We start from the raw sequence: 24094 nt of genomic DNA, 5'->3' as shown, positions 1-24094 counted from the left end.
GCTCAGCTCCCTTGCCCTTTGGGCGGCATCGTTCTTTGGCATGTGTCTTACCCTCTTCTCTAGAGTCCCTGCAGGAGAAATCAGCAGGTGCCCCCTGGCTCCATCGTGCAGCCTTGTGGGACTGCCTTCCCTGCCCTGGGGCCGCTTTCCACCTCCCTAGGCGTGTTCCTTACACTTCCCAAGTAAGCTGTTTTCACTCCAGCCTTTCTCAAGGTCAGCCCTTGGGAGAACCTGTGCTAAGACACATGTGGTTCAAGGACCATGCTTAGAGAAGCAATGGTTTACAGAGTGCATTCATTTCTATTTTTAGAAAATCTTCCTCTCCCCCTCTCCCTTTCCCCTTCTCCTTCCTCCTCCTTTGTGTGTGTGTGTGTGTCTGTGTATGTGTGTGCGCGCGTGTGCATACGCGCACGTATAATATGTAACAAAGGTCTATAAGGACATAAACCTAGTATTAACAGTACTCTCTAGGTGGTGGAATCATGAATATTTCACATTTCCTTTGAACGTTTCTCTGTCTTTTGTTTTTCTGCAGCAGCAACTGTGTATTAGCAGCTATCTTTAATTGGCAATTAGGAGATTATTAGTGAGTGCAGTGGGGTGGTGGGGAGCAGAGCCAGACTGTGTGGCTGATGAAAGGCAGGAGAGGGTGTGCGGACGAACCTTTCAAGAGGCCAGGCTAGAGAAAGGCAAGAAGTAAGCTGGTAGCCCGGGGGTGGGGGAACTGCTGTTTTCAGAGAAACTTGAGCATGTTTATAAGCTGAGAGAAAGCAACCCATGCTGAGGAGGGAGACCAAAATACCAAACAGAGGAGAGAGGAGGGTAATTGAAGGAGTTGGGTCCCAGAGGAGGCCTGAGGGGATTAGACTAGGGCCCAGGGGGAGGAATTAGTTTTGAACAGAAAGCACACTCCATCTTCAGACGGGAGGAAAGGGGTGAGGATGAATAAAGCTATAAACGCGTTGACTTCATCATGTGTTTATTTTACACTGCCTCATTTCACAGCGGACTTGAGGCGTTTCTGTGGATAAGTTGATAGGTTGAAGGGGACTGGAATCTGAGAATCTCCCCGCCCCCCTCTGCTTTCTCCATGAGTGGGAGGCAAGGTCCCCCACGGAGAAAAGGAGAAGGGTGTGTCTGTGTTGCTTGCAGAGACAGGCAAAGGTCTGCAAAGGTGGGGAAGGGACTGAGAGAGGGGGCCCAGCTGGACTGTTTATAAAGACCACGGGATGGAGCTGAGGGCCCAGATGTGGCCTTCGCGCAACTGTGGGGTCTTCTCCAGCAGCTTGGGGTGGAGAAGCCTTGCTCTGAGCAGCAGTTTCCTCGTCTGCAAACAAGGAGGGCTATCGTGAGGATTAAACAAAATAATGGACATGAAGCACCTAGCACGGTGCCTGGCACACAGGAGAGGCTTGGTATTCATTTTCTTTCCCCTCCCGCTTTGAGCAGGCCCGAGCCAATGTTACCTGGATGGAAAGGGTGTTGGTACCTTGTATTGGTGGATGCTGTTAGACACAACAATTTTAAATGCAGTCGACCTTCATTATTCACTGTTCTGTTCTATAAAGTTGCCCCAAAGACTGAAAGAGCAACTACTGAATCATCGCCCCATAAGGAAATACAGGGTCAGGTTCCTATGAGCCTCAGGCCATGTTTTCACCAACCAATCAATACACAACTGTGTTTCCTGTGTGTTTCTGTTTAAAAACGCCTTATTTAATACTGTTGATTCATTAGCATTGAACTCATGGCCAACAGCACTATAATCCATGCCCGAATGAAGCTTATCCAACACACACATTTTCTCCCTAAGGCACAGCATAGCCTTCCTGCGCTGAGGAGCGCCGTCTAGACAGAGCTTCGGCACTACAGTTGGGGGCCATTTTAAATAGCAAAATCACCAACCAGGAAAGCACAGAAATGAGAAAAGCATGACAGCAACTAGACCACAAAACGGATACTAGTGTACAGCCTGAGAGCTGAGACAAGAGGGCAGAGGCCGCCTTGTTGGACCTCAGCTGGGAACATGCATGTTGGGCAACTAACATGTTCACCCCTCGGCGCAGGCCTATGTCCACAGATGACTGCGAAAGCACCTCATGTATTGATTTTGGGGGGCTGCAGGTACATTTTAGGAGTAGGCGACTTTGCAAATATGAAATCCATGAATAAGAAGACTCCACTGGGTCTTTTTTATTCTGATTATAAAATTACATAATAAACAGAGGTAGACAATGTATGAGGTCCCCCCATAATCCTAGCCTATAGATAAACACATTTAAAATTGCTAGAGTTCTACACATTTTTGCTACACATATAATGCATATGTGTACGACTGTGTGTTCATACCTGTGTCTGTGTGTGTTGGGGCCTTCCTTTCTTTTTCCACTCAACAATATCTCTTGGATTGTTTTGTTTTAATTCCTGATGTTATTATTTTTTTTAGAGTGTGAAAGGAAGCATATACTGCCGTCAGGATCTCTAAGGCTTAGACCCCTCAACAGACATCCAGAAAGAGCAATGGCTTGACAAACTTAAGTATAACCAACAGTTTGCATAGAGTACTATGCATCTTAACTGTGTTAAAAACAAAATTCAACTGAGTAAATTTGAACATCTCATTGGCTTCAGTAAACAATCCATGAGTAGGGCAGCGTCCCATCTAGCAACTAGAAGGGTGCTCCAAGGCGTCGTACAAAACGGGAGGATTGCATAGAAAGAAGTGAGGGGAAAGGGGATTTCTTTCAATTAGTGAAAGGAAAAGGATTGTTTGGGGGCTTGGACATCTTTTCTCTGGCGGAAAAGATAGGAAAGGGTTTTTATGATGTCAATTGCCTCTTCTTTCTAAGGGGGATGGAGAGGACTATGTGACAGATTACCTTACTGGTGCTTGATCAGAAAATTCCAGACTGATTAAATAAGATTATAAAATAAGGTGACCAGACATCCCGATTTTTAACAATTTGTCCCGTGTCCCGCGGCGTTTTAAAAAAGTCCCGATTTTTGGAAAGAATGCACGACAAGCTAGGGAACGGCGGGAGAACGGGAAGGGAATATACGGTTTTCGGCGGCCATGTGGCTATTTAGCCAGGATATGAGTTTTATATTATTTTTGTTAATTTTATAATGTTAAACTTTAATAATACAAATAATTGTTGAGAACTGATTATCAAGAACTGCTTATCAAAGTTCGCATTGTTGATCAGTTGTTAGAATTCGACCACCACTGTTTGGACTTAATGAACAATGGCATTTTTTGGGATTGGCAACGACGAAGACATTTTGTAACTGTCTCTCAGACGATACACATTGTGCTGCGTGCTAGTAAGCTAGTTGAACAAGTAATGTCATTACAAATCAGCTATTCAGATAATTTAGGTAAGTAATTTATTTATTTCACAAATACATAAATTTTCTTGAATTTATCAGACAGTACTCGTATTATTTATATTTTATAGTGGCGGCAAAAAGTCTAGCGCCGGCCTTGAAAGTGAAACTTACGACTTACGTAATGGCAAATTCAGAGGAAAAATAATACAAGTTAGTATTGTTATTATTTAGAAAGAAATATAGGATTAAAATAATTTTTAAAATATAGTTACTTTATAACAATCAAATTAATTTAATTTATAAACTAACAATAAAATATGTTCATGTAATTATGTACCTACTTACTGTGTTTTTAAGCAATATGTATATAATAATTTATAATATAATTTTAAATTATTTTTTTAGATTTTTAACATAATGAGAAAGAAAAGAGGATGCAAATTCAACGATGATCTAAGAAGTGAATTTCCTTTTATTAAAAAAAAACAAAAGTGATTACAATATAGACCAAATTTTTAATCAAGAACCCCCTCCCTCCCCCCGGGCCGAAACCGGTTTGGCTCGGTGGATAGAGCGTCGGCCTGCGGACTCAAGGGTCCCAGGTTCGATTCCAGTCAAGGGCATGTACCTTGGTTGCGGGCACATCCCCAGTAGGGGGTGTGCAAGAGGCAGCTGATCGATGTTTCTCTCTCATCGATGTCTCTAACTCTCTAACCCTCTCCCTTCCTCTCCAGTAGGGGGTGTGCAAGAGGCAGCTGATCGATGTTTCTCTCTCATCGATGTTTCTAACTCTCTATCCCTCTCCTTCCTCTCTGTAAAAAATCAATAAAATATATTTTTTTTAAAAAAGAAACACCCCCCCCCCCCCCTCCCGGTCAATGGTGTCCCGCTTTACCAGTGTTAAAATCTGGTCACCTTATTATAAAAGTCAATGAATCACTGCTTGCATAAGCAACCAAGTTGTTTCTGGCAATGACAGAGATCAGGTATTAGATTTGGTATCACTGGCTTTTAGCACAAATGACACCATTTTGGGCCTGTCGTTTTTTTCTTTAGCAGCTGAGATGATGTAAGGCCAGAAGAAGAACAGCTCCAAGGGTGAAAAGGCTAAAAGCTGGAAAGTATTGTGAAAGGTCAAAGAGGCTGTAAGTTTCAGCCAGAGGAAACCACTTTCCATACACGTTGGAAGAGATTGGCGCTGAATATTAAGAGGAACTTGGCTACTGAAAGTAGCTATTTAGACAACAGCATTAAATAGTACCAGAGTCTCTTCTCAAAACAGATATAGAATAGCACTGGGAGTGTTAAGCTGCTGCAACAAACACGCCAAATACAACGGCTTATAGAAAATGGAAATTTATTTCTCACACTCTAGCTAGTCCCCATGGGTAGGTGGCTCTGCTCCATATAGTCATTCAGGAACCCAGGTTCCTTCTGTCAGACCCTTTGAAGTAATCCTGAGGTTGAGTCCCTGGCACATCTGTGTTCCAACTCAATGGAACATGGAGGAGCAAAAACCTAGTGCCTTACGGGCTATTTCACTTACGTCTTACCGGAAAGGACTTCGTCAGGAAGCCACACTCAGAGCAGCTGGAAAGTGTGGGGTCTCTAGCTGACCAGATATTTTTCCAGCTACTTTGTTGCTATAGAAGAGGAGTATGGATTACATGTTGAATAAATGAAGCCTTTTTTATTTTACTTCAAATAATTCAATAATTTAGACCATGCCCTCCTTACCAAAAAAAAAAAAAAACACAAAAAACAAAACACATTTTTTTTTAACGGGAGTGCATATCAGCATGTCATTTGTGATTCTTTTGGTTGTCAAGTGGCAGCACAGGCTATCAAACTTGCTTAAGCAATAGGATGGACCATCTCACAGTCCAGGCTCTGTCTCGGCCAGCCAGCTCCTCTTCCCTAGCTCCCTCTTGGATTCAGCCAGGTGTTGGCTGCATCCTCAGACTGGGACCACGATGGCTGCGGCAATCCAAGCATCACCGCCAACCACATCCACACCCAGAGAAGCGGGTAGACTGATTTTTAAAGTGAAGAGATCCTTTCTAGAAGCTCCCTCCCTACCATAGGCTTCCCCTCTGGTTTTTCAGGCCAGACCTGCCTCACGTGTCCAAGCCCAAGACATCACTGGCAAGAGGCATGTAACCACCACAATGGACGTGGACCAAATGGGGCTCACTTCTTTGGTCACACGAGGAAGGGAACCACCTGAATAAAATCAGGGCTCTGATTGCAAGGAAAAGGGAAGGAATCACTGCTGCACGAGCAACCGACTTGTTTCCTGGCAATGACGGAGACATGGGACCGGGTGATGGTGTGATGGAGGACACATGAACAGCAGAGGAGTAAACTTCAAGCTGTTTCTTAAATTATCTATACTAATAAAAGGGTAATATGCTAATTAGACTGGGAGACCTTCCAGGAGACCTTCCGGACGTTCTTCTGGACAAAGCCATGGTGGCGGGGCCGAGGTAGAGGCGGTTAGAGGCCAAGAGGGGAGGGCAGTTGTGGGTGATCAGGCTGGTGGGGGGGGGTCATTGGGGGTGATCAGGCTGGAGGTGGGGGCAGTTGGGGGTGAGCAGACCAGCAGGGGGGCCAGTTGGGGGCAAGCAGGCTGTCAGTGGGGGTCAGTTGGAGGTGATCAGGACAGTGGGGGGGGCGCAGTTTGGAGGGAGCAGGCCAACAGGGGGGCAGTTGGGGACGAGCAGGCCAATAGGGAGGGAAGGTGGGGACAAGCAGGCCAGCAGGGGGGGCAGCTGGGGGTGAGCAGGCCAGCAGGGGGGACAGTTGGGGGTGAGCACACTGGCACGGGGGGGGCAGTTGGGGGTGAGCACACTGGCACGGGGGGTTAGTTGGGAGTGATCAGGCTGGCGGCGGGGGGGGCAGTTGGGGGCGAGCAGGCTGGCAGGCAGAGTGGTTAGGGGCAATCAGGCAGGTAAGCAGGTGAGCGGTTAGGCGCCAGCAGTCCCAGATTGCAAGAGGGATGTCTGACTGCCAGTTTAGGCCCGATCCCTGTAAACCGGCAGTAGGACATCCTTCGAAGGGTCCCAGATTGGAGAGGGTGCAGGCTGGGCTGAGGGGACCCCCCTCCCTTGCACGAATTTCGTGCACTGGGCCACTAGTACCTCAATAAAGTGTAATCCCAGTGAAGACATTGCTGGAGGACTCAGAAGCTGGGGAGCTACCCTCAGTGCCTCTTCTTTCTCACCCCCATATCCAATTATTACAAATGTCAGTGTCTATGCTTTCAGTACCCTAGCTTCTCTCCTTACCCACTGCATGGCCCCCGTGCAGGTCTCATGTCCTGCAGGCATTATGACAACCGTGACCTAACTGGTACCCGGGCTCTCTTCCTGAAATCCACATCTTTGCCACCGTTATTCAGCCACACACCTTTACTGTGTACGGAGCACTGCGTATTTGCAGACACATCAGAAAGGGTCTCTGTCTTCACTTTGCTGATCGTATAACGAGCATCTCCTGGACTTCCTGAAACCCATGTCAGACCCGGTCATTTTCCTGATCAAAAACCCCATGCCTTCAGGAAATCCTTTACCATGACCCTCAACACCCTTCACCTCACCCAAGCCCCTCCCCCCAACAGTACAGAACTACTTGCACTTCCCCCCCATGTGCCCTCCCCCTTCACACCGCTATGCTTCTGCACATGCTGTCCGTCCTGCTCGAATCCCCTCTCCATCTGGCGTACAAACAAGGTCTCCTGTTACTCTTTCTGCTGCTCCACCCCCACCCCCACCCCACACACTTACACAAATACGGCACTCGAAAAATGTTTGCTGCATGGAGGCAGCTCCTTGGGTCAGATGTTAGCCAGGGCCAGAGCTTTCCCAACTTCTTCCCAAAGCATTCCTTAAGAAAGGGAAAAGGATATCACATGAGCTCACTCATCTAGGGGAAATGATGAACAACATAGACTGAAGAACAAGAACAGCATTGATCAGACTGTCAGACCTCAGAGGGAAGGTAGGGGAGGGTGGGGACCAGGGAGATAGATCAACCAAAGGACTTGTGTGCTTGCATATGAGCCTAACCAGTGATCACGGACAACAGGGGGATAGGGGCATGCGTGTGTGGGGGGGGTTGGGATGGGAATGGGGGGGGGGTTGATGACAAATATGTGATACCTTAAACAATAAAGTAATTTTAAAAAAAATAAAGGGAAAAGGAAACGGGTCCCCAGGACTTAGGGATGTGAGGGTCTTGAACTGCTCTAGGCAAGCAGGGTATTCCTCGAGTTTGATCTTTATATGTTATACAAAGTTGTATTCTATGCAGATAACATACATATTATTTTTCCCAAGTCTTTAAGTTGATGACAAAAAGATGTTCCTCTTTTATTCGTTAGGCTCTCAGGTTAGCTGTCCCCGCACCGCAGGGACCCTAAGCAAGACCTGGGTGTTGTTCCAAGTGCAAACCCTGAAGAACAGCTGGGTTCAGGAGTGGGAGAATGGTGGGGGCTGGGAGGGCCCCCACGGGCTGCAGGCTGGGCCCCGCTCCTTCTCTCCCCCGCCCGCCGCGAGGGCGGAGTCACTTGGGTCCCGCCCGCGGGGGCGGGGAGGGAGTCGAGGCTGCTGGCCGCTCCGGCTCGGCTGGTTCCGGGTTGAGAAGCTGAGCTGGGACCGGAGCTGTGGCCGCGGAGCCGGCGGGGGTAAGAATACGCGCTGAGTCGGGTCTTGGGGCCGGGACCGGGCTGAGGAACGTGCTCGCACCCCTCCTTTCCTCTGCCAGGCACAGCCCTGGTGCGGCTCCCAATGGCTTTTCCCTCCCCCAGAATTCCCTATCCCCAGCTTCTCCCCCTCCCCCATCGCACCCATCCCGGGATTTCAGCCCCCCCCCCCCCCCGGCCTCCGTCCCCCTCCCGGATCCCCTTCTCCCAGCACCCATTCCTTCAGACTGCCCCTCCCCCTAGAACCTTCCTGCCAGGAGCCCCTTCCCTCAGACACCCACGGCGCACTCCCTCCAGCACCCATCGCTCCCGGTCACCCACTGCCTCGGGACCACCTTCCTAAACTGCATCTCGGGTAGTCTCCACTCCGCACCCCTTCCTCGTACTACCTGTCTCCCGGGCCGTAGCGCCCGCTCCTTCCCCTCCCGGCCCGCTCCCCGCACCTGTCCTTCGGTGCCGCCCCCGACAACGCCGCGCTCTCTCAGCAGCCCCCCTGCATCGCAGCCCCCGTCTCCGCCGCCCCTGGCGCCATGGCGTGCAGCCTCAAGGACGAGCTGCTCTGCTCCATCTGCCTGAGCATCTACCAGGACCCGGTGAGCCTGGGCTGCGAGCACTACTTCTGCCGCCGCTGCATCGCCGAGCACTGGGTGAGGCAGGAGGCGCAGGGCGCCCGCGACTGCCCCGAGTGCCGGCGAACGTTCGCCGAGCCCGCGTTCGCGCCCAGCCTCAAGCTGGCCAACATCGTGGAGCGCTACCGAGCCTTCCCGCTGGACGCCATCCTCAATGCGCGCCGCGCCGCGCGCCCCTGCCAGGCGCACGACAAGGTCAAGCTCTTCTGCCTCACGGACCGCACGCTGCTGTGCTTCTTCTGCGACGAGCCCGCGCTGCACGAGCAGCACCAGGTCACCGGCATCGACGATGCCTTCGAGGAGTTGCAGGTGAGCCGCCCGGCGGGCCTCGGGCGGGGACTCTGCAGGCCCGGAGGCCGAGTCAGGGCTGGCCCGTGGGCGGGGCCAAACCATAATTGCCACGGGGCGGGGCCGCCGGCGGGGTCAGGGCCCTATCAGAACTAGCATGGGGGCGGGGCCGGGGCGGGGCTGCGGTGAGGGGCGGGGTCTGAGATAGACTGAAGTTGGGGTAAGTCCGTGGTTGCGGAGAGGGCACCAATAGAGTCAGGGAGGGACAAATGGGAATGGACTGAATCAGAGCTGGCCAAGGGTAGGGCCACCGTCAGTTGTCATGGGGCTGGGGCTGGGGCTGGAGATGGGCCCACAAAAGAATGGTTTAGAACAGAGTTGGGGACAGACACAGATTGGAATGGGGGTACAGTCAGGGCTAGACAGGGGGTGGAACCGTCTCCAAGGATGGGTCAAGACTGCATGGAGTAGCTGAGCAGCAGGTGTGGAGGCCCATCATGTGTGTATCAGGACCACGGGGCAGTACCCGAATTGGGCAGGTAGGGATTAAATCCAAGAGAGGGTTTAGGTTAGGGTCAGCAAACTGCTGAGAGAGTGGGTTTGGGTACCAAGGGCTAGGCTGAGGTGTGTAAGGGGTTAAGGCTGGGATCCAGTGGAGATACTGTAAGGACCATTTGGGATTTAAACCAGAGTAGAGCCCTGGTTGAGAGTGGGGACAGGACGTGAAGGCCAAGATTCGGAGAATGAGGCTGTGAGGTGAGGGTGTGGACCTGTAGGAGTCAGGGTGTGGACCTGTAGGAGTCTCCAGGGGCTTTTGATGACCTCCTTGGCGCTGTCACTCACATCAGGACCTTTGCAGACTAAATGAAAGAGCACATGCATGGCAACCTGAGCATAGTCTGCCTAAGACTGTAAATGGTCTCCCTTAAACCTGCCCATCTTCACTAGCCAACTCCTACTCAGTTCTCAAAGCCCTGCTCACACATTCTCTCTGTGTAAGCCTTCCCCAAGTTCCACTGGCCAAAAAAAAGAAGGAAAAAATAGCATTAGAGCTGCATGTCCCCTGATGTTCTCTGTTAATAAGTATGGTGTTTTAAAAAGTGTTCCAGATTATCTATATTTGGGAAATATAGTATATTCTCTATTTCCCCTTAGAGGATTCTCAGTGTACATTTGCATATTAAAGGATATTCTCTATATTCCCCTTAGAGGATTCTCAGTGTACATTTGCATATTAAAGGATTGGGCAGTAGCAAAGAAACTCACTTTACTGTATTTAATAAAATAGTTCCAAGCTTATTGAAGCCTGGAATCTCTTTCTCAAGCTAAACCATTTAAATCCAGCAGCCTCACACCTCTGGCCTTGGCATACCGTCTGGCACATAAGTTCCCCAAGGACAGAGACAGTCTCTTATTCATCATATCTATGGGCTCAAAGCCTGGCACAGAGCCTGGCCGACAGTGCATATCAGTAAAGATTGAATGAATGAATGACCAACCTTGACCAGAACTGGCCCAGACTATGGAGCCTTTAGAAGCAGAAGAGTTTCAACTCAAACATTTTATGAAAATGCAGTGGGCTAACTTGCGGGAGTGAGCTTTCTGGCCTGCAAGATGCTTATGCAGGAGATAAAGAACAACTTTGTCCCATATTTTAGGGGGTTCCTCCCAATCCGTGTACCTGAGTCCCTACAAGTCAGCCTGTACCCAGCAGGTGCTCATGGAGATGAGCGTTGGTCCCAGGAGAAATGGCCTATGTTCCCCATTCCCCGCCCCTTTCATCCCAAAACCATGACTGACTTCCTTCCAGTCTGGCTCTGAGTATGGAGAGCAAGGGTTGGGGGCTCTGGGAGCTTGCACAGGCTAGTATTGGCCCTTGACCTCCAGAGTTCCTTGTCCCAAGCACTGGTGGCCCCATCTCCTCGTCTGTGAGGTCACAAAAACTGGGAAGAGGAAAGAATCTTTGACAGGACCAGGTGCAGGTTGTAGGAGTTTGAAGGGACTTTGTCTGAAACCATCTGTCCAGCCTCTTGATTACATAAATGTGGAGACTGAGGTCTAGACAGGGGGTGTGACTTACCCAAAAACACACTGCCAGACAATGAGAGATCGATCCCGGCTAGAAAGCACAGCCTGACCCTGGCCAGATCCCTCCCCTGCCCCTCATCCCTCCTCTTCCTGTCGGACTTTCTAGCTGGAGAGGCCTCTGCCCACTGAACCTTGGTTCCTTTTTCAGTAAACCAGAAAATCAGAATTACTGTGTTTGGGTTTTTTGTAGTCCATTTTGTGTCCTGGGGAATATAGGAGAAATTGCATATATATTTTCTCCAAATGTTACTGAAACACTTTTCATTCTTGGGTAACAAGACAAACAGGACTGCCACTCACTTACCTTCTGGTGTACCGCCCTGGGTCAGCAACTTGCGTCCCAAACCTACCTTCACCGCTATCTGTGTAACTCAGCTAAGTCGCTGCATGTAGCCTTGCTGCTCCCATCTGTTAACTGGGGTCAGGGTGATTCTTTCCTACCAGGATTTTAATGAAGCTGACCTGTGATGAACCTGCTAGCGACGCCTGGCCCGTGGTGGGGCTTGGTCAGCACGCACTCCCATTCTTTCTCCTTCTACCTGTGAGAACTCACATGTCCACCTGGGGAAATGCCCAGCCCTGCCTCTCTTGCCCCAGGAGGCCTGGCTTTGGTGCCCACTTGGGCTTGGCAAGAAGGTGGCAGAGAAACGTGCCTCCCCATTAGAGAGATAAGCTCCTGGGTAAGGTTCAAGCCACTCCAACCCCTACCTGCATCTCTCTCCTTATGAGCTCCTTATGCCCTGGGTCTGAGGCTGAGCTGCCCCCACACCCCTCCTTTCCCAGCTGCAGGCTTCTGGAGCCTGGGATTGGGCCCCTCTCCTAAAGATAACAGACGTGGCGCTGGCAGGGCCTTGGAGATTGGCTGGTGCAACCTTCACTTGACAGATGGGGAATGGCAGGAGGGGAAGGCGCCTTGCCCAAGGCCTCAAGGCCAGAGGAGGCGGGGCGTAGGCTCAGCTGGAGACCCCCACACCCCGCCTAGCAGGTGATCTGAAGCTTTTAAATGTATTATACATCCTGGAGGTAGCAGAACAGAAAGGTTAAAAGGTCTGGTTTTGTATTCAGGCAGCTCCAACCCAGTGCTGCCATTTTCTGGTTGTGTGACCTTAAGAAAGTTATGTATCATCTCTGAGCCTCACATTCCTCATTGACAGCGTGGAGTAATGGGGTTGGATTAAATTTGATGACATTTGCAAGAACTTAATACTGCACTTGGCACATTGTAAGCACTTAATAAATAATAGCAGCTCTAGGATATTACATCATACTCTGCACTATGGATATTTAGGGCCAGGTAAGTCTTTGTTGTCCAAGGCAGTCCTATGCATTATATGTGTAGCAGGCAGGATCCCTGGCCTCTCTCTACAGACTAAATGCTAGTAGCGCCCTTCCCCCGGAGTTATGACAACCAAAAATGTCTCCATACTTCATCCCATGTCCCCTGAGGTCAAAATCAGCCCCGGTTGAGAGCCCAGGCCTGAAGAAGTCCTACTCAGCTTTCCAGGCTCAGCTCAAATATCACCTGCCCCGTGAAGCTTTCCCTGAACTGCCAGGCAGAATTGGTCCCACTGCTGGGGTCAGATCCTGGCATCATCACTGAGAAGCTGCATGTCCTTGGTCAGGTCACTTGGCCTGCTCATCTATAACGTGGGTGAAAGGTGCTGTGTCCAAGGTGCCTGATACTGTGCCTGGCACAGAGTGGCACACAACCATTTTGATTTTTTTTCTGATGATAGAATTAGCATAATAAACAGAGCTATATAATGTAAACGTTAAAGTCTCCCTGTAGTCCCATCCCATAGAGAAACCTGTTAAGAACTGCTTTCTAGTTCTATAGAATTTTTGTTGTGTAAATAGCACGTGAGTGTGTACATCTCCCCCCCCCCCTTTTTTTTTTCCCACTTCTGAGCACTAGATCATGGTGCAAAGGGGAGGGAGGAGCCCCATCTCAGTAGGTTTTGGGACTTCTCCGCTAATATTTCTTGAGCTCTAGCCTAATGCCTGGGGCTGTACTAAGCGCTTTTCTGGTATTGCCTCGGTTAATCTTCATAACACCCTGTCCAGTGGGTTCTGTAATTTGTTCCTTTTACAGATAAGGAAACAGAGACTCAGGAATGCAGTGACTTGTTCAGTCAGCCAGCTAGTAAATAGCAGAGGCAGGATTTGAAGCCAGTCTGACTGGGCCGCTCATAGCCTGCGAGCTACTTCTGAGAGCCGGGTAGTCGTCTTTCCACCTCCCCACCCCGATCCTGCCGTCTTTGTATTACAAGTACTCAGCCCAGGGTCAGGCTAAGGACACAGGCCACCTGTACCAGCTGATGCACCGAGGGCAGGTGGCTGGATGGCATCTGGGTCAGGCATAGTATGCGGCTCTCTGGCCATCTCAGCTTCCTAACCTAAGAAGGGATCTGATTCCGTCTCAAACACCCCCTCCAGGCCTCATGTGACCATTGGAGCCTTTCCCAAGGCCTCCTTCCTACCAAGGGAGACAGTGGTGGATCAGCCTTGGATGGGAGCCTTGAAAAACTGGGTGTGGTGATCCAGAGATGCCCAGGCAGCCGCACAGGGAAAGAGCAGGGTTGGGGGGCTGGGTTCCAATCCTGCTTGCTCCACCTGAATGGAAGGTACTGCTTCTCTGCACCCTTTCCCAGTCTGGGAAATGGAAGTAGGAACAAGGCTGTCCACTTACTGTGTAAAGAGGGGAGAGAGTTGCTTCCCATCCAAAGAAATGACAGATAGGAAGGACAGGGAGGCAGCCAGGTTGTCTGTGTCCCAGGACAGGGCAGGATTTATGTGCAAACAGCAGCCTCCATGGGGGCGAGGTGGCAGTGAGTCAAACCCGGAGGTAGCTGTTGGTCTCTTCACTTCCCTCCTCACAGGTGTCTTTGGGCAGCCAGGAATGCCCGGCTCATCCGGGACACCTTGGCTAAGCACAGGCTACAGTACAGAAACTTAGAGTTGAAGTTTATTTTACATAGAGAGAAGGATCTGGTGGGGAGTGACAACAACAGAAATAATAACAACTCTAAAAAACAACAACAACAACAACAACCACTGGCTGAAGAAGTTTCTTAGGCACTTGCTGTGTGCCAGGTGCCGCTACGGGCATTGAATCCTCCCAACGGCCCTTTATTCTTTCCCTGCTCCCCGAGTGGGACTCCGCACCACTGCACCGATGAAGACACGGAGGCTGAGAGGTCCAGTAACTTGCCCAAGATCACACTGCAAGTGGGAGGCAGAGAGGGATTCGGACTGGGGTCTGTCCAGCTCAGAACTCAGCCTCCCCACCAAGCGTCTAACTGCCTTGGGGAGCACCTGAATGGGGAGGGAGCTCAGAGGCCATCTAGTTCCACCCTCTCCCCCCTTTCCAGATGGAGAAATGGACTTGCCCAAGGTTAGGCCAGAACTTGGCTCTATGCACTCTCATCCAGGGGAGTTTTTACAGCAGCCTTTATCTCCGGGACCTTGAGATCTGCTTGGACACTGGTGGTGGGGGTGGAGGACCTGGAGGTGGGTTCCCATTGGGTTCAGAGATTCATTAAGTAATTTTCTCAGTTGACACTCCAGCCCAAGGCCTGTGTGGGGCCCAGGAGAGAATGAATGAGCCCTGGCCCTGCCGTGGTTCTCTGTCCCTCTCTCTCAGTCTTCACAGCAACCCTATGAATTGAGTCCCATCACTCCATTTTTCAAATGAGGAAACTGAGGCTCAGAAACTGTGCTTTAGTACAACCACTAAGTGTCACTGAAGCTGGAACTCAGACTCGGGTTACCTGAGTCTGACCAGGGACAGGCATGGAAGTGAGCACATGCCCAGGAGGTTGGTTGTGGCTGGAGGGGAAGGTATATGGGGAAAAGCGGGAAAGGGAAGCTTGACCAGGTCAAAAGGACCTTGAATACACCATCCCCCAGCCCAAGGGGCTTGGACTTGATCCTGGAGATGCCGGGGAGCCAGGAATGGGTTTGGGCAGGCGAGTGTGGCCTGGTCTGATCTTCTCAGGGTGGACTGATGGGAGCGCCTGGAGGCTGGGGGAGCAGACAGGAGGTGTAGCGAGAGACAGCGAAGCTCAGAATGGACCGGGAGGTGGGGCTCAAAGACAGAGAAGAAATGCAAGAGTTCAGTCCTGCCGGGAGGAGCAGGAGCATCAGGAGTTCTGGGCATCGGGAGGGGCTGGGAGGAGAGGAAAAAGGAGAAGCAGGTTCAGTTTGCCTTATTAAGATTTCCGGCATCCTTGGGGCAGAGAAGGGAAGAGAGAGCGGTACCAGTGCACAGAGAAGGGGCGAGGCCTTGGGCACCCACGATGTGCCAGCACCACACTGGGCCCTTTCCTAGGAGCCCACTCATCTAACCCTCATCACAACCCTGTGCGTGGCTCTCATCCCCACTGGACACATACGGCCCTGAGAGGTGGCCCTGAGAAAGCAAAGTGCAGCCGGGACTGGAACCCGGGCTTTTTGGACGCCAGAGCTCACGCTGTCTCCCCGGGGCTGCACTGATCAGTGAGGGGCTGAGAGGGTCCCTGAAGTCACGGAGAGATGGCTTCCTGAGGCAGCTTTCTCTCCTGGGCTGGGAGAGGGGTGGCCGCTCAAGAGGGAGGTCTGGCCTTGAGGACGTGTGTCCACACAGCTGCTGTCCCATCCTGGCCTCTCCAAACCTACGGGAGCCCCAGAGCCTCTCGCCCGAGTATTTACGTAGTTGTGTGTGCTCCATGCACCAGCCCTGCCTCTGCCCCCTCGCCTCCGCGGGAGGAAGAGGTGCAGAGCTGTGGCTCTGCCCGCTGCAGGTGCATCCTCTGGTCCCCTCCTCCTGCCCTGCCCAGCTCCCACAGGCCCCTGCAGAGTCCACCTCCCCCTCAAGCCTTCCCCACCCGCACCCTGCACCCTCACGGAGCTAGCCCCAGGGCCTTTCCATCTTGTGACTCCACCCCCTGCCACATACTGGGCTCCAGCCATCCCCTGCGGGGCCCCCCCCCCCACTTCCTGCACAGCCAGGTGTGCCCCTGCCTGACTAGTTCTCTCCGTGGGAATGTTTGGGCCCCACCCTGGAGACTTGAAGGAACCCTGCCCATCTGTCCATCAGAAATAAACTCTCTCCTGGAAGCTCCGCAGTTCTGAGTCCCTATTTCACCTGTGATTGTAATTGTTATGACGATAATGACAACAACTAAGAGTGACAGCACATCCTAGGCATCGTGTCAGGTCGTGAGTGAGGTCAACTAATCCTGATCACCACTGAGCCTGTGCTGTTCTCTGCACTTTACAGATGGGGAAACAGGTAGAGGGACAGTGTCACAAACACAGTCGGTGGCAGCCAGCTGGATGGGTTCCTAGGCCATCCCCCCATGTTTATTCTGTTCTCCCTTGTTAATTTCTGCCTCTCCAACTAACTTCAGGCTCCTCAAGGGCAAGGACTGTGTCTATACCCTTGAGTGGCTGGCCCAAAGCCTGACCACGGGTGACCAGACATGATGGCTACGTTGAACTGGGTGGGAGACAGAGCAGCCGAGGGTGTCCAGCATGGATTTGGAGTTACTCAGAGCCCCTCCTGAGCTGTGTGACTTTAGGCCAGCTGCCTGACCTCTCTGAGCTTCCATTTCCCCCTCTATGAGATGGAGGTGACAAGGCGCACTAACCTCGTGAGAATCAGGTGACATGACGCCTGTGAAATTCAAACCCAAATCACGCCACCTCCAGCCCCTCTGGTCCTGAGCCCTGGCATTGCCAGTGCCCTGCCTCCCAGTTAGCCCTATCACTTAGTTTATCAGTAGCTTCATGTTTCCTGTCTGACCTCTGCTGGGAATCCGGTTGGTTCTCCTATGTCAATCCGTGTGGCTGCGGGCCACTCAGTCCCTTTTCTTGGACCTTAATTTCCTGTTCAAGAAGTCCAGGGGGTTGGACCAGATGGTGCCTGGGACCCCTTCCTGATCTGGCTTCCTGAGGAGGCAGGGAGGGACCTGAACACAGCAAGGGGTGAGGACATGGAGAAGTGGCTGAGAAGCCTCACATGGGACAGGGTGACCACTCCATCCCCTGAGCACTCTGTATGCCAAGCTCTGCCCTGTCTGTGTCCTCACAGCAGTACAAATTCTGTACATTTCCCTTATTTAACCCTCTGATATTTTAACTAGAAATTGAATTAATGAAACAGATAAACATATTACTTCATATTTAAAAAAAAACACCACAAAAAGACATGCCTGCCTTGTGATTTCCTATGAGGCTACTAAACACTTATTATGATCTCCTTTTACCCAACCCTAGAAGGTATTATTATCCCCATTTCATAGATGAGGAACTGGGGCACAGAGAAGTTAGGGTACATGCCCAAGGTCACACAGTTAGTGTGTGGCAGAGCCAGCCTCTGAACCAGGCCTGGAAGGAGGCATGTGGGAAGCCTGGGGGCGGGCAGTCGCTAGAGCTCCCCCCTCCCACCCTTTCAGAAGTCTGACTTGCCCAGCTCTTCCCAGGGCAGATTCAGACCCAAGTCACTGGCCCTGTCCTAGGTACTGAGAATGTGAAAATCTATCAGACACAGTCCCTCCCTTGAGAGCCCACAATCTTGAAGGGGAGATTGACGGGTAACTTTTTTTTTTTTTTAATCCTCACCTGAGGCTATTTTTCCATCGATTTTTAGAAAGAGTGGAAGGGAGGAAGGAAAGGAGGAAGAGAAGGAGAGAGAGAGAGAGAGAGAGAGAGAGAAACATCCATGTCTGTGTTCCTACCTTCCTCCCAACTCATCCGCACCCCTCCCGAGGCATCGTGGATTGAAACTCGCCCCTCATCGCACTCCCTGTCGCTGACACAGCATCATGTGGGGCCCAAGAAGGCCTCAGCACGTGTTCATGGAGTGGACGAATGAGTGTTCCATTGCTCCCGGGGTCCAAGGGGAAGGGGCAGGCCGGCTGTCCCTGTTCCAGCCCTGAAAGCAGAAAGAAAGCTGTCCGAGGCCCTCGGGTTCCCTGAGCTATGTGCAGAACATAACCTCCAGGGCAGCTTTCTCAGAAACTCTAAAGAGCTGCCTGGGTGGCTGGGACATTTGCGGACCCACGAGGACCACCAAGGGGGAGGCTTGTAGCTCTTGGCCCACCTCCTCAGACATCTGTGTGTCTGCCAGACCATGTCCCGAGTTGGACAGACCCAAGGCAGTTAGGGTGAGCCTGAAGAGCAGATGGGCAGGGTTCCTTCAAGTCTCCAGGGTGGGGCCCAAACATTCCCACAGAGAGAACTAGTCCATCTGCTCCAACGACTCTCTCGCACAGGAATCCTTTAGGAATGACTTCCAGCTGTTATCAATACAGACCTGACTAAAGGAGCTGAAATTAGATGAGGGTGTATTTCTCCTCCGCGTACAAAACACGTCTATGGGAAAGGACCCCAGGCCACTGTGTGCTGGAGGCAGCTTGCACCGGCTCCTGAGAGCTGACTGTGCAAACCTCTCCGCAGCCCCGTGTCCTGGGACCTCACATTGATAGCTTGAAACCGGCTGTGGTGGGAGTGTTCACATCACAGAAACTGGCAAGCACGGTAAATTGGGGCTTTTTATTTCCAGAGGGAGCTGAAGGAGCAGCTTCAGGCCCTTCAGGACAGCGAGCGGGAGCACACGGAGGCGCTGCAGCTGCTCAAGCGACAGCTGGCGGAGAACAAGGTGAGCCGGGCCCGGCCTGGGAGGTGACGGGCCGGGCGGGGCGGGGCCAGCGGGGAAGATGAGGGGCGGAGACTCGGCCCTGCTGTGGGGGCGGGGCTTCGAGGGGCCGAACTCCACGTGGAGGGGCGGGACTGTGGAGGTGGAGCCGAGGTTGAGGCTTCAGCAAAGGTAAATGAGGTGGAACTTAGTGCAGGGTAACTGAGAGCAAGGATTTGGGTTAGTGCTTGGATTAAGGGTGGATCCCTTTCTCCCTTCCTGGTTTGGGTGGAAGTTGAGGTGGGACCAGAGGCCCCGGGAACCGCCCCCCTCCGCGCCTCCCTGCAGGGTCTTTTTCCTCCTACATGACTAACCACGCCTGTTGACTGAGCAGCCAGCCCTGAGCATCCTCCCTTGAAGCTCTCCCGATGATTTGTGGGCCAGGCCTGATATCATCTCCCCTGTCAAACTCAGGCCTGGGATCATGGACTCTGAAAAATAGGGTCAAACCCTCCTGTCTCTGGCCACAGTGATTTAAAAAAGAAAAGCCTTTTTTCTTGGCCTTGAGAGGAGGGCTGCGAATTCTGAGGCACCACGAGCTGCTCACTGTTTGACTTCACTGCCGGCAGCAGCTGGAGCTGAGCCTTAGCTGCCAGCATGCTCTGGGCCTCCGGAGGTCACGCTGGGGCCCGCAGAGGCCGTTGGAGATCCAGATCTGTGCCCCATGTTGGCAACCTGCTGTGGGGTTTCAGACATTTCTTTAGAGAACATTCCAGAGGGCCTCTGGGCAGGACCCTCTGCTAGCAACAGATGAGAAACAGTCACAGAACTCTGGCCTGTTTTGCTTCTCCCGGCCTCAGTTTCCCCATCTGCCGGGTGAGTATACACTTCTCAGGAAAAGAGAAGCAAAGGGAAGCCTCTGCCTGGATGAGGGGGGAATATGGTCTGTTTCTTCTCCCCAGCATTCTCTTCTTTTCTCCCCCCTCCCCCCATTGCTTTTCTCCACTGACCTCTCCCTCCCCTGATTTCCTGTCCATCTGTCTACCTCTGGGAGGTCCTGGGGGGCCACCTACCCTCCAGTTCCCCCAGCCCTGCTTCCTGTCTGGACTGGGGTGTTTATACAAGAAATGCCTATGGATGCTTTGGAGGTCATATTTCACCTGGTGCCTGACTCCGCGTTCCTGCGGCGCCTGCTCCTCCAGCCGCCCAGCCTGAGGGTCTGTCTGACCTCTCTCCACAGGCCCAATGTTTTCCTTGGTCGGCCCTGACTGGGTGATGCATTCTTGGCAGGGTGTTTTTCTGAAATGGTCCCAGCTCCTCCCAGCCCCGGTGTGTTCCCAGGGATGTGGTGGGCTGGGGTGGGGGCCGCTTTCCCAGCCACGGTACCGAAGGGATTGGGGGTGAGGCAGGGGTGGCTCTGCCATAGAAAGGACTATAGTAACCAGGACACACCAGTTAAGCTAAACCTTTCTCCACTAGAAATAGTTTCCTATTCATTGTCTCACTGAGCCTCACAGAATGTCACCTCCATGACAGCAGGACTCTCAGACCTAGCACAGGGCCTCCCATACAGTTAATAATTGCAGAACAAATAAGTGTGTGTGTGGTGGAAATACCTTTTGAGGTATCTCCATTTTATCAGAAAGGAAACTGAGGCACAGAGTGGTTGACAGACTGACCTGAGGCCCCAGAGCGAGTACGTGGCCAATCAGGAGCTTGCTGTCTAATTACGTCAGAGCCTGGTGCATATTCCAGCCTCATGCTGGGGTGTCCTCAGCAAGATCCCTGGCTTTGTGGTCAGCGAGCCAGGTAGGTCAGGAAACATCTTTGGGTCTCCTGGGGTGGCTGTCACTCTGATGTTCCACTTCTGAGCTGCCCTCTCTTTGCCTCTCCCACCTTCCCTACCCATCCTCTTCTGTCCTGGGGACACTGGGCTCCCACTCTAGAAATAAGATGGGGTCTGCACCCACCTTTGCAGAGAAATCTTGGGCAAGACCCTTCCCTCCTTCATCTCTCAGGCAGGTCCTGACTGCACCAGCCTTGTGCCAGGCCCTGGGATGGACACCGGGGGTTGGAGGGGGAGGAGGAAAGAGGTGAGGAAGACATCATTCCCATGGGGTGAGGGATGGATCTAATAGCTGGGAACCACATACAATTTGGGACAGTGTATTAAAAAGTATTTACAAAATGCTCTGGGAACATTGAACTCAAGTTAAGGCAGGTGCCACAGAGGAGATAGCCGGGCCGTGTAGGATCAGTAGGAGTTTGCCAGGTGAATAAGCTCTCTGTTGGGGTATCCTTTCCAGGCAGGTGGAACTGCAGTGCAAAGGCACGAGAAGGTCAGCCGGGATGAACCGAGGACTCTGAATGCCAGGCTAAGGAATTCAGCATTGCACTAGTCCTCCAGGAGCCTAGACAGGTTCTTCAACGCAGGATGGGCTGTGGCCCAGTTCACACATTAGAAGGGTCACTCCGGCAGCGGGTTTGTTGGCCAAGACACAGCTGACTTTGGACCGAAAGAGTTGGAGGGCCTGTGGGATCCTGGGGTGTGTGTGGAGGAGGCAGGTGGGGAAATGAACATGGGGCTCAGGAGTCATGCAAGGCCACCGATAAGGACGTGGGAGCCCTCCTCAAAGCAGGGAGAGCCAGAGAGGATGGAGGGCATGGAGGATGAGAATGTGGGGAGCTGGCCTGGACACGCCCTATGGAACATGGGTGGCAGAGAGGGAGCAGCCACATAGGTGGGAGGCAAACCAGAACTTTCAATTAGTAGAGGGTGGCCAGTGGGCCAGATGCCGCTGCAGCATGGTTGAGGAGGAACTGGAAGGGGTGGCCCTGCAATTTGGGGACCTTTGGGGGGCAGCGGCAGATGGTGCGGGAAGGGCAGGCCCCATTTCTCCATCGTGACCTGCCGTGACCTGCCGCTGCAGAAGCCTCTGCCCTCCCTGGGTGGGGGCTCAGGCACTGGGCTATTTGTCCCCAGCCTCCCCTCCACCCCTTTGTCTGCCTGGCGCTCTGGGTGGGCATGCGCAAGGAGGCTGGCCCACTGCCAGCAGCTCTTTCTGCCGCCGAGACAGGGAGGAAACTGGCCCTAATTGAGCCTTTGTGGAGCCTCCCACAGAGCCCTGGGCACTGTACACAGCAGGGTCCCTGACTCTGTGAACTCCCAGCCAGAATCCCACAAAGTAAAATCGCAGAGGCAGGCCCCACACACTGCTGCAGCCTGGCCACACTTCTGGGCCCTGCGTGTGTCATCCTGACTGGCGCTGTTCCCTCTTCCTGCTCTCCTCACCCGCAGCTGACAGCCGCTCATTCTCCAGGCTGCAGCTCAGAAGCCGTCTCTCAGTGGAGAACTTCTAGGATGTGTCTGTCAGAACTGATGCCTTTTTAATGACCAGGCTCCTTCTCTGCACCTTGAACAATGTCATGCGTTTTGTGAACATCCCCTCGTTCAGTCTTCACCATAACCCTGCAATGTAGTTTACCCTTTGCACAGATAAGAAAACTAAGGTTCGTAGATAATCAGGCAACTGAGGTTGCCATGCTCAAGACCCAGAGCTGGGATCCTCACCCACACTGTGGGCACAAAAGCCTGTGCCCTACACCTCTCAGCCCCCTCCTGGGTCTGGCATGCCTGCGGGGGCAGAGAGAACCACTAAAGTCCATGCTTGCCTCCTCTGATAATGGCCTTAACCCCCTGCTCTTCTTCCTTGGCCTCAGGGGTGGCAGGACAGGGTGAGTGACCACCAAGGTTTGCCCAGCACATTGAAGTTTATAAAGCTTCTGATATGTCATCTCTTTGTCATTTTGCTTGCGCCCATGAGTGATTTTTCTCAAAAATAAAGACTTCACAGATTGAACTCAACATCTTTTCCTTACCCCGCCCACCCCCAGCTTTCTTCCAGCTTCTCATCCCTCTGACCCTAAGCCCCAAATCTGGGTGTCATCCTCAACTTTCTCGCCTACATCTAGCCAGTCAGTCTTCCACACCCTAAATGTCTTTCAAGCCACGTCCCTTTGCTGATCCTCTAGTTCGTGCCTCATTGTCTTACCTGGACTGTCTCATTAGTTTCCTAACAGGGCGTACAGAATCCTGTGCCGTGCCTGGCCATGCCAGTCATTTCATACCACCGTGCTTTTGCATGTGCCATTCTCGCCCCAAGTGTGCCCTTTCCCTTCCTTCCTCTCTACATGCCAAGACTCTCCGTTTCCACCTCTCATCCAGGCATCACCCCATCTGCTCTCCCTAACATAACCGCTGATGACTGTCCCCGCAGTCTTCCACCAAAAGCCTGCGGACCACCATTGGCGAGGCCTTCGAGCGGCTGCACCGGCTGCTGCGGGAGCGGCAAAAGGCCATGCTGGAGGAGCTGGAGGCCGACACCGCGCGCACACTGACCGACATTGAGCAGAAAGTCCAGCGCTACAGCCAGCAGCTGCACAAGGTGCAGGAGGGGGCCCAGATCCTGCAGGAGCGGCTGGCCGAAACCGACCGACACACCTTCCTGGCCGGGGTGGCCTCACTGTCTGAGAGGCAAGTGCCTGCCTGTCAGGGACCTTCCTGAGATGGGTATACCCTACTTAGCCCATGTGAGGTGGTAGGGATGGAGACGGATGGGGTGGTTAGCAGAGAATTCATTCATTTACATCTTGATCAAATGTATAGGACATCTGTTGTATGCCAGAGTCTGTGCTAAAGGCTTTATGTATTTATATATACACAATATAGTATATTACTTGTGTTATAATATGTTTGTTGCTCACAGATTTATGTGATTTATAATAACATGCATATTATCCTATCTAGTAAAGAGGGAATATGCAAATTGACCATCACACTGTCACAAAGATGGCGGCACCCATAGCCACAAGATGGTGGCACCCAGTCCCCTCAGCCTGCCACTGGAGTCCCACAGTCCTTTCACCCCAGCTGGAGGGGGCGGGGGAGCGGTAGGTGCACGGTGCGGCCAGACCTGCCCTCAGCCCCCCAGCCACCAAGGGCTGGCCCACGGCACAGGCAAGCCTTGGATGGCGGCTGCCCAGCCACCCAGGGCTGCCCGAGGCTCAGGTAACCAGGGCCGGCCGAAGCTTGTGCTGCCGGCAGTGGCAGCAGCAGAGGTGTGATAGGGGTGTCTCCTTCCCCTGATTGCCAGGTCGCCTCCCGCCCCTGAGGGCTCCCAGACTGAGAGGGGGCAGGCCAGGCTGAGGGACCCCCACTCCAGTGCATGAATTTTCATGCACCGGGCCTCTAGTCTTACCTAATAATAGACAAACGTAAATTGACCGTACCTCCACTACGCCACCAGCCAATCAGGAGTGATATGCCAATTAACCCAACAAAGATGCCTGTTATTTTGCATACACAGGCGCTGAGTGACGGGGGGTGGAACGCTTGAGTCATCATCATAGCGACGACACAGGCATTCTGCCCCACCCCCA

At 52.4% G+C, this 24094-nt stretch overlaps 1 protein-coding gene and 1 long non-coding RNA gene across 5 annotated transcripts in view; one reads left to right on the top strand and one right to left on the bottom strand.

Annotated features, from left to right (window-relative positions):
* Positions 1-962: 962 nt before the first annotated feature.
* LOC114228201 (uncharacterized) lies at positions 963-8949 on the bottom strand. 4 transcript variants are annotated; one of them, XR_008556991.1, is made up of 4 exons: positions 8881-8949; positions 7116-7215; positions 6739-6834; positions 963-1327 (listed from the first exon to the last, which is right to left on the bottom strand). It is a non-coding gene; the product is annotated as an uncharacterized LOC114228201 (long non-coding RNA). The 4 variants fall into 4 exon arrangements; XR_003614312.2 differs by lacking the exon at positions 8881-8949 and adding an exon at positions 8788-8869; XR_003614314.2 differs by lacking the exon at positions 8881-8949 and adding an exon at positions 8476-8544.
* The window catches only part of TRIM62 (tripartite motif containing 62), a 27636-nt gene continuing 12104 nt past the window's right edge, over positions 8563-24094 (top strand). The window contains exons 1-3 of the mRNA XM_008156979.3: positions 8563-8970; positions 18584-18679; positions 22933-23189. Of these exons, the coding sequence (XP_008155201.2) occupies positions 8563-8970; positions 18584-18679; positions 22933-23189 (761 nt within the window). The remainder of the gene's footprint in view (positions 8971-18583; positions 18680-22932; positions 23190-24094) is intronic.

The sequence above is a fragment of the Eptesicus fuscus genome, chromosome 9 (genome assembly GCF_027574615.1).
Source record: "Eptesicus fuscus isolate TK198812 chromosome 9, DD_ASM_mEF_20220401, whole genome shotgun sequence".
Classification (NCBI taxonomy): Eukaryota; Metazoa; Chordata; class Mammalia; order Chiroptera; family Vespertilionidae; genus Eptesicus; species Eptesicus fuscus.
The sequence above is the reverse complement of the archived record's forward strand: the minus strand, read 5'-3'. Positions and strand labels throughout refer to the sequence as shown.